At 38.7% G+C, this 9,937-nt stretch overlaps 2 protein-coding genes across 3 annotated transcripts in view; one reads left to right on the top strand and one right to left on the bottom strand.

Annotated features, from left to right (window-relative positions):
* LOC134092795 (ataxin-7) overlaps positions 1-4,739 on the bottom strand; it is a 26,064-nt gene extending 21,325 nt beyond the window's left edge. Inside the window, exons 1-2 of the mRNA XM_062545874.1 lie at positions 4,462-4,739; positions 1,660-1,756 (exon numbers count right to left, since the gene is read on the bottom strand). The gene's annotated coding sequence lies outside the window, so the exon portion shown is untranslated. The remainder of the gene's footprint in view (positions 1-1,659; positions 1,757-4,461) is intronic.
* Positions 4,740-4,747: 8 nt separating this feature from the next.
* On the top strand, positions 4,748-9,269 carry thoc7 (THO complex 7). 2 transcript variants are annotated; one of them, XM_062545878.1, is made up of 8 exons: positions 4,748-4,964; positions 5,444-5,564; positions 5,834-5,961; positions 6,046-6,132; positions 6,627-6,684; positions 6,846-6,912; positions 7,009-7,078; positions 9,047-9,269. In XM_062545878.1, exons 1-8 carry the CDS (start codon positions 4,946-4,948, stop codon positions 9,103-9,105), a joined length of 609 nt encoding a protein of 202 aa, XP_062401862.1. In that variant the 5' UTR covers positions 4,748-4,945; the 3' UTR covers positions 9,106-9,269. The 2 variants fall into 2 exon arrangements, with proteins under 2 accessions (XP_062401862.1, XP_062401863.1); XM_062545879.1 differs by lacking the exon at positions 4,748-4,964 and adding an exon at positions 5,108-5,263.
* Positions 9,270-9,937: the final 668 nt, after the last annotated feature.

Raw genomic sequence — 9,937 nt, 5'->3', positions numbered from 1 at the left:
GTTAACACTTGTTGTGTAATCTTGACATTGTCAAACGTGCACAACTATTTTCCCAAATATGTAAAAATCACATGAATGATATGTACATGCAATTGTATATTTCACAAATTCCATCCTGTAGATTTTGGATTGCTCTCAAATTGCTGATCAGGCTTCTGCTGAGGTTCTCACTGACAGCCCACACATCTGAGATGCAACACCCACTCAGCTAACCCACACAAGTCAGTTAAAAGAGTACTGTGATGGGAGTATTGCCATTCAATGACTAACACCGCTTTACTTTTTCTGAATCCAGCTCTTCTATTGGCTTGTCTGAATAGGAACTCAGAGTGTAAATTGAACGTTAAAACATTAAACATAACATTCAATGCAGTGTGTTGTATAGGCAGTAGTGCTGCCACCCTCTAATGGTTGTGTGGAAGAGGACAATAATAGTTGGTGAAAGAAAAAAAACACAAATTAATTTGTTAGGCTCTTAGCCCAACATTGCCATTGTCCACCACCACTACAGGAAGCTGTCTTGAACCCAGAAGGTATACCAGTGCAGATATACTCTCAATTGCGCCTGCTGATGCTCTTGCCACCAACAGGACTGGCTGATTTCTTTCTCATGGCAGCAGTGCAACAACAATTACATTATCTTTTTTACAATTTACACTTCTGTAAATTAAAATATTCAATTGTTAATAAGTGTATGCACAACGGATAGCTATGAATATCATCAAATATAAGCATTTGGCCTATAGTGTTCTTTTAGAACATATACTTTGAAAGATTATGTGAAAAACATTACATTCTACATTAAACCATCACTTTCGTCAGTTTTGTTCAATATCCATTACGATTTCTAACACACTCATACCAACAGCTTTGTTGTTCACAGAAACCAGTCTAGAATATGGCAGTATGGCCTTAGCTCAGTGTCAACACACTGGCAATAGTAATATTGCAGTCTTTGTGGGATTAATATTTTTATGTTATGTAATGTAGTTCACTGTGGCTATGCATTGTTGTTTATGGTCAGGAATTGACCATGGAATAATGTTCTCCTGCATACTACCTGATATGTTGTTCTAATCCCAACACCTGTGATAGTTGGCCTATAGAGATGGCTTCACAGAAAAACCTTCACACAAATCTGAATCTAATATAAAATCACTGCAGTAAAGCCAAAATGGAATTCATTATTCTGTCTGTGGGCAAAAATGAGCAGGTAGCAAACACCAATAGGATTATTAGGAGGGTCACGACTTAAAAAAGGTTGAGAGCCACTGGATTAGTGAACAACATTTTAGTAAAGTAATGGACACCACCACAGGCCCAGAGTGCTAACTGATTTGTCAGGGTATTAGCTAAATATTTTGGATGGAATATTCACCAAGGTGTCTGACAGTTTTGTTGTTTTCATGTTGCTAGGTCCAAATACCACGGGCAATTGCGTGTGTGCTACAGGGGGCCAGGTGATTCTAAAATAACTATTACTGCAATCAATCTTTCTTTTCCTGCTGCTGAAAACTTGTGGAAGTGCTTGTTCACAACATTTCCATTTAAATTTACAACAAACATGGATAATGTCTGCCTGGCATTGAGATGAGGTACTAATTAGGCTAGTGTGATTCAACAGTGATGTAAACACCTACAAATCAATAGGTATCATACCTTATCAACAGGAGAAAAAGGGAATTCACTTTGTGAAATCAGTAGATCCTCATCAGTTTGGATGTCAAGGTTCCGCCACACAATCTGAAAGGGTAATCTGGGGAGTAGGTAAGAGGGTGTTGAGAGAGAGAAAGCAACACCATTACTGCTTTGTGAGTGTGGATGCAATAATCACTGTTTGGGGAATTACCCGTGTGTCTGTCCATAAAGCATACTCTACAGCACTGCTAAGAATGGATCTGACCATGGCTTTTCAGTCTACAGCCTTCACGTTTCTATGTGAGCTACTTATGGAGGTACCCGTCGCTGCACAGTAATCCAATCCAATAAGCGCTATCCCCACGTTAACCACCGGAGAGTCCTGCAGTTACCGGCTCAATAATCCCTGCTGAGGGTTACAAAAGGCAATGAAAACTATTTGCCTTTTTAAAAGGTGTTCAGGAATCTTGCAAAAAAAAAATGTTTTGTTTTGTTTTTAAATAATAAAATAGAAAAAAGATTACTTGCATATCAATCATCCACTGGCAATATATTCATTATTAATAAGTATTCAAATGGTGTACAGCAACATATTACTATAAATACATAACAACGTTTTCATAATGACTACAGCGCAATATGATATGGCTATTACATATATTTACAAACACAGATCCGGTAGCCTACTTTGAGTCTCACTCCTTGGTGAGACGGTTTCATTTGTTAGCAATACCACGATAATATTGCCACAACATAGGCCTAGGTATAGGTGCTGATTAAAATAAATAAATAAATAAATAAATAAACTTAATTCAGAACAAGTAGTCAGTTACAATAAAGGCTTTTTACATTTATCCATGTCCCTTCCTCTGTCACTGTAACTGGAGTGCCTGGATTAACTTCCATTTTTTTTATACAAAAAAAATAATAAATAAACTTAGTTATTGGCAGATATGAACATGAGGACCTGGTCCTGTGAAAAATCTGTTCACAAAATATGAGATTTTGTTTTGAAAAAATAAATGTGGCATATTGTACATCTAGCCTACGGATTCCCTTGTTTCAGGAGTGAACATCTATATTAGAAGAGTTCAGATGCAAAACCGTCTAAAAACCACCTCTGTCAAAAATTAGATACAGTAGTAATGACACACACTATACGACAATCTCATAATTTCGCTTCAAAACCCACTAAATATCATTCTCCTCCTGGTCTGAAATATTGATTTGTAGGCAAAAACATAAAGGCGCCTGATACAAAAGAAAAAAGAAAAAAAAGAAAAGTGAAAATATGTTTGGCCTATGTGGCTATGTCATGTATCTAAAACAACTGGGATTGGGATTAGGGTTAGGGTTAAGTAAGCATAACCGAATAGGTTAATATTATAGTACAAGACAGGTTTGTTCTTTTCAATTAATGATATTATCAGCATTCGGCCAACATGAGTTCAAAATAGAGGCCATGGTCATTTCAGGTTCATGCAACAGTCCTTGATGTTCTCTGTGCCAACAGTCAGTCAAGGTGAAGTTCAGTACGCTTTGCCAAGGAAAGTCAAAAGTGATAATGCAGAAGATTACACTCAATTTTACTGACAAGAATGAAAGCGATTCGTTTAAATTACACATTTACAGTAACCATTATGTTGTCTGTTTATAATGCATAACACATATACTTACTTGCAGCAAAAAGCAGATAGGAGGCCATCTTCCTTAGTGCATAATCTAGACCTCTCTTACACTACCTTCAACATTTATAGATTGAAAACATGTTTTGCCCCATTCATGCATTATTGTGGTCTTGGTCACTAGTTTGTACAAAGTGGGCCTAAGGGCATGGGTTAAATAGATGCTTTCAAGGATATTAATGTGAGAAGTTGTATAAAGTCGCAAAACAGATAAAGGCCTCATTCCTTAAACTTGTATGCCACAAACTAACATGAACATGAGGAAAATTTACCGAAATGAGAATGTGCAACCGTTGTTTACAAAGTTTGAGATGCTTCATACTGTATTTCCAAAGTGAAGTACACATCCTGTAAAAGTGTGCTATGTCCAACAAACTTGTTGTTGAGGGTTGATCAGCTGATCCCAGTTTGTGCAACAATTCATCTCTAAAATGGCATCTTTCATAAACCATCAGTCTGGTCCTTTAACAAAATAATAATAACAATAATAAACTTAGTCAAATCCTTCAGAGATTTTAAAGAGCGCAATTCTGTGTTAGCCTGTCTGTTTATCGACTAAAATGAATAGAGGTGTGGATGAATCCCTGTTAGTCAACCAACCAATCTACGCTGATCCACATGTTGTGCTGAAAAAACATGGCTCCTGATTACAAAAATATGAATTATTTTTAGAGCATGCAAGCGCTACTAGTATACACCATTATCATCATGCGCACTGAAATATGTAACATAAACAAAAACTCAACCCCAGTGTGTTTTTCTGTTGCAGCACTAACGCACTCAGACTGGAATGCAACTTATTAGGAAGTTAACGTTAGTTGGTCTACCTCAAGACTCAAGACAGTTGGTCATGGAACAGGTTATACAATAATACAAGAAAAATACCTTTCAATGATCAGTTAATACAAAAAGGCATTTGTTTAAAGTAGCACAAAATATGCGTCTTAAACATACAATCACGTCACCACAACACAATGTTACTGGCATTCAAGGAGAGGCAGTGGTTAGCTTGTTAGCCTCGCCGCTTGTTGGGCAAGCCAGCCATTTAGGATGAGCTAGCAAGCTAGTTAGCATGAAGCAGGCTATCTGGTTGAACAGCAATTGACAGACAGTGTCGAAAAAATGTTTCATTTCTTACCAATGCCCTGGACGTAAGAGATGGAAAAACAGCCACTAGCAGAATAAAGTCGGTTGGTTGTGACATATATTTAAAATTGGAGATCGTGAAAAGAGCGAATGCAGTGTTCACTGACTGTGGAGGTCTTCACCAGGTGCTTCCATGTCTGTTTACCAGGCAGCATTGTGGGACACACACGTCACTGTACCCTTTACCCGCACGCATGCACGTTAGGAAAGCTGGCAGTTATCATGTATTGTGAAAAGCCTTAACTGTACATGTACCTGTTGTCATGTGGTTTACTTTCATGCATATTTTCAGACTAAGAAAAGAAACTATTGCTGCACAACAGTAGGAATGGCAGTGCAGTTTAGTAATCTATGGTGGTAGCCAACCAGCACTGTCAAGCGTAGAGGCGGGGCAGTCTACTAGCCAGCACTCTATGTTGTCACTTGGTTGTCTGCAAAGTTTTCTGTAGGAGGCGTGCGTACTTCGGAGATATATCATGGGGGCAGTAACTGATGGTAAGGCCGTTTAATTAGTTTGTGTTGATGATCAATCATACATTAATTCGGAAACCTGCGCCCTGTTTATTAGAGAGATTAATTAACAGCCTAGTTAAAGTCTATCAGGGGCCCGTTTAAATGAGCTTTTCACACTATACAACTTGTTAGCCGGTTAGCTATCTTTAGCTTCTTGTTTGGACGTTACCCTGAAGTAGCTAGAAAGTCAGTGTAGGTTGCTATTGGTGTTAAGTGGTTCGGTAGATCGGAGAAAATAAATCTCTAAACGTAGCTTTGTTATAGAGGTTACATCAATATGGGTGTGTTTCGAGTTGTGAGGTCTTTTCAATTTAACCGGCAGATGAACTGGCTAACACACGTTAGCTGAAGTTAGCTTAATGCTATCATTTGCTACATAACATTGTTCGTCTTCCTTCTAAGTTACCGATATATTGCGACTGCTAATTACCCTATGCATTCGTTGTCTTGTTTTGCTTTAGACGAAGTTATTCGAAAACGTCTCCTCATTGATGGCGACGGGGCTGGAGACGACCGACGAATTAATGTGCTCCTCAAAAGCTTCACAAAATGGTGCAACTCAACTGGCTCACCTGAAGAGGGGTAAGCCGTGGGAAATCTAAAAATGCACTCCATTCATTCTATGGCAGGATTGATAATACTCAAATAGACACTACATTGCACTTAAAAGAACATCGAATTGTGTGATGTGCTTTGGAGAGTATTTTGACTCTTCCCTCATCTATATTGCTGTTGATGTTGATGTTAAACGCTAGAGTGCTCCCAAAACTCAAGTGTAATGTGGGATGCAAATGAATGTTTGCCCCAGACATTTAACTATAGTCCTGTTTTTTGTTTTTTTCCCCACCCAGAGTAATCCAGTACCAGAGGATGTTGGGCACCTTGTCGCAATGTGAATTTTCAATGGGGAAGACTCTACTAGTGTATGACATGAATCTCAAGGAAATGGAAAATTATGAAAAGATTTATAAAGATATAGGTAAGCGACGCAATTTCTTGTATAGAACAACTGAACTTTGTGTATGTGATTAAGAGTTGATTTCTTTACTTTGTTTTATTATAGAGCAAAACATAACATCAGCCCATGACAAAATCACAGACTGCAAAAAGGAGATTCAGCGGGCTAAAAGAATACGGAAAAATCGCCAAGGTATGATATTTCTGGCAACAGTAAAATTTGAGGCATCTGTTCAGCTGTTACTTTTGACTTTGCATTTGAAAACAGACTACTATGTCTAAAGCATGTTATGGGACGAACTGTATTCTGCCTCTTCACATGCTTCAGTTGCCATAGCATTAAACATTTTCAGAGCTGTCATGGGTTTATTTGGGTTATTTGCTGTAGTGGGTGTTGACTGTCCTCGGTTAGTCTTTTTAGCACATTTTTCCATCCTCTGGTGATCGTAAGTGTGTAGTGTATTAGTTTGTCCTGCAACTGATCAAAAGTTCTACCTACCTCACTGGCTTAATATTTGAGTTTGGTGCTGTACTTGTTTGGTTTTTACTGCACTTGATGGTGGCAAGCAGTGATATACACCCTGTTCATCATTAACTTGATATGCTAGACATACCGTTTAGATGTGTTCAATATGAAGCCTATGTGTCACACTTGCCTATACAATTATATTTTTCCCCCTGCAATAGAGTATGATGCTTTAGCAAAGGTTATTCAGCAGCATCCAGACCGCCACGAGACGCTGAAGTGAGTATTATCCTATATTTGAGATATCAAAGTGTGAACAGTGTGTGTGAGAGAGAGTGTGTGAATTTTAAGTTGAGTTCATCTTACTCATATTGTCTGTCTTGTAGATAGTGATTTGATTTGTGTTCAGTTTTAATAAGCATCCCTTGAAATATCTACAGGCAGCTTGAAGCACTCGACAAAGAACTTCAGCAGCTTTCACAGATTAAAGAGAATGTTGAAGATAAGGTAGGCTATGCCTGTGGTTTGCTCCTTTACATAATTTACTACTTTTAAACCTTAGAATCTTACCCGGTATCTCGCTTGTGTTTTGTTCCAATGCAGTTGGAGCTGCGGAAGAAGCAGTTCCATGTCCTTCTTAGTACTATCCAGGAACTACAGCAAACACTGGAGAGTAAGTGATGATCAATTCCTTTCCCATTCTCTCTAAACACACTGAGGATGGGGCCACATGGTGATTGGGTAACTAATCACGATCAGACAGCGGCAGAATGACAGAAGTAGCATGTTTTTGTTTCTGTTCTGCCAGCATTGTATTTGTGAAATCACCTAGTTTAGGTAGTGTTTGTAGGGTTGTTGAAATGACGGCCAAGTGCCAGAAAGGAGGATTTGGTAGTAATTTATTCATTTTTTATTCACAAATCTTGAATAACCATCCTGTTAAGTCTTTTTACCATGGAAAATCACTCTAGTATCACAGTCTGCTTATTTGCCTTTGGTTTGAATGATTAAGTGTTCTCTTTTTTTTTTTTTTTTTTTTTGTATGATTGCATAATTTAGATGTAACATGTTCAGATGATCTTGAGGTGTTTCGAACAAAGCAGGGCTGTTTGAAAGATCAGTACAGCTCGGGCTCAGAGTGTACTTCATGCTCATGACATAACAGCGCCATCTTATTCCCCCCAACTAAAAAGAAATATTGGGTCCTGCCTGGTCTGGTCTCTGTGGTGACAGAAGGCAAGTGCTAGATAGATCACATGATTCGAAGCATCCAGCCCCTCAATTAGGAGTTTTGTTTCTAATAAATCGAATACGTCCATTCTCTTCAATTCGTCATAAACCTTTTGTCCCATTATTGCTGTTGCATTATTGCAGGCCTATAGAATGAAAGCAGAAAAACGTATGCTCTATTTTTATATTACTTTTTAAGTTAAATTTGACACAGATTTTAGCATTAAATCATAGGGGCTATCCTTGCAGTGCTGCCTCTCCCACCACACTCCTTACACGCTCTACACCAGGCGCTAAGTACCGGAGGGGGCACCCCAATGTCTCCAATGAACAGGATTAGCTTTGATGCAAACTGCTTTTCCCTCGTACTTGAGAATCTTTCAAAAAGAATTTCAAAATACACAAACACGATGTACATTAGGTTGCTCATGTGCCCACTGATGCCCACTGATGCCCACCACACCAAGCCTACAGACATGGTCTGTTTTGGCTACATAAACATACTAGAGAATCCATATTGCCATCTGGTTCATATGTGAAAAGCACAGCTAGAGTACTAGACAGGGGAAAAAACCAAACTAAATCCAAAAACCTTTTTGAGTGGGTGAAAATCGATGAGAAAATTGACTGCATGAAGGTGCGCAAGTTATAGCATTTTCTAGACATGGCAAGTAACGCTCCGGTTCAATTAGCTCTAATGTTGGAAAGCTAATGATTTTCTGGGCAAGATTTAATGTTGCATGCCCGATCAATAGGGCACCAAAGCTAACACAAGGCAAGATTTACTGTAGATATTCATAAGTGATTTTAATTTAGCACACATTGTTTGTTCATAGGCTAGTTAGCACATCACTCTCTCCTGCTTCAGACACACCCCTGGCATCATGCCATTTGATCTGTCATTCTGCAAAGAATAACTTGAATTGTAGCACGCCTGAACTCCTTGAAACAGCTCCATGTATGTTATATTTCAGCAAAATTCAAAGGGCATTCTTTTGAGACGGTCTGATGTGTTCACATCACTTACACGGGTGTCCACAGCCAAATGTATTATCTTGGTAAAAGGTCGAATATCTTAAACCCCAAAGCAATTCCGCCTGGGGCTCTCAAATGGCCAGCAGCAGCCCTGAGTCCTTGGGATGCCATGGTTGGCTTGTTAAGGTTTGCTAAATGGGGTAACATCAGGAACCCATGAGAATGTTGGTATTTTGATACAAGGCTTAGTTGGAGAAAAACATAGGTGTGCCCCAAACTTAAACTTACTACAAACCCACTGCGTATTAAGTTATTTCTGTATTCGTTTTGAAAGTTTCGGAATTATTATCGTGTCAATATGGTATGGTGATTAACTTAGTTCACCAACTTTGTTGTTGTGGATGTGCAGTAATTTTGTGCCGTTGTCTCTCCGCAGCTGACGAAAAGTCCGAGAATGATGATACCCAGGAGAGCTCGATGGATAACGGTGACTGATTGCTGCTTGCCATGGCTAATGATCATGTGTTTACTGAAGTCCATTCCCCTGCAGCCCACCCAGGCCTTTAGAATGGGTTCCTGCTTTTATTTCTGTTTATTTTTATGTGCTGTGAAATGCATTGTTAACATTAAATGTTTTGAAAAGTTTTCAAACTTTTGAACTCCAGGGTTGAGCTCATTTTATTTATTTATTTTACTGCAACATACCCCTCAAAAAGTCGCTTCTAAAGACGTAATGCCTGTCTCGGCATTGTTTCTCACATACCGTAAACACTGCAGACCATGGTATATGAAATAAGTGGGCTCTAATTGACCTTTCTAACCTAAATATTTCCTGCTCATTTGATTAACTTGGCAGGCTGTTAAATTCTCTTCCATGGAGGGGTCCCTTGGCAGTTCAATATAGGCAGCAAAGCACTCCACTTCCCCATGTGTCGCCTCCACTTCAAATTTTCATTCAAGAACAATTTGATGACCTGAATACGCTGGCAGTTTTGAATAACCATGGTTTCAGATTAGACTTTTACCATGTTGCTCCTCTGTCATGCCACTAGGTGGGACTGTGTGCCATTAATATTTTCAGCATTTTTAATAGTTTAGTATTGCTCTCAAGTATTCAGCTTGACATAGAATTGTCACATTTAGCGGTTATTGCTTTAATAGTGTAGAGGAGGTTTAGAGCATCATCAAATGAGAAATATGAAGAACGTCAAACATTTTCCTGAATGATCAATGGTAATGAGCATTGTGCTTTTTTCCCCATACTCTTGACACTTTAAAAAAGAAAAAAAATAAATGTTTAACCTCTAAGGCGTTTTGGACAAATGTG

Source organism: Sardina pilchardus, chromosome 9 (genome assembly GCF_963854185.1).
Source record: "Sardina pilchardus chromosome 9, fSarPil1.1, whole genome shotgun sequence".
NCBI classification, from domain to species: domain Eukaryota; kingdom Metazoa; phylum Chordata; class Actinopteri; order Clupeiformes; family Clupeidae; genus Sardina; species Sardina pilchardus.
The sequence above is the reverse complement of the archived record's forward strand: the minus strand, read 5'-3'. Positions and strand labels throughout refer to the sequence as shown.

Coding starts and splice junctions, on each gene's coding strand:
- thoc7 (XM_062545878.1), top strand. Junction 5,565..5,833: donor ACTGGCTCACCTGAAGAGGG/GTAAGCCGTGGG, acceptor TTCCCCACCCAG/AGTAATCCAGTACCAGAGGA. Junction 7,079..9,046: donor ACTACAGCAAACACTGGAGA/GTAAGTGATGAT, acceptor GTCTCTCCGCAG/CTGACGAAAAGTCCGAGAAT.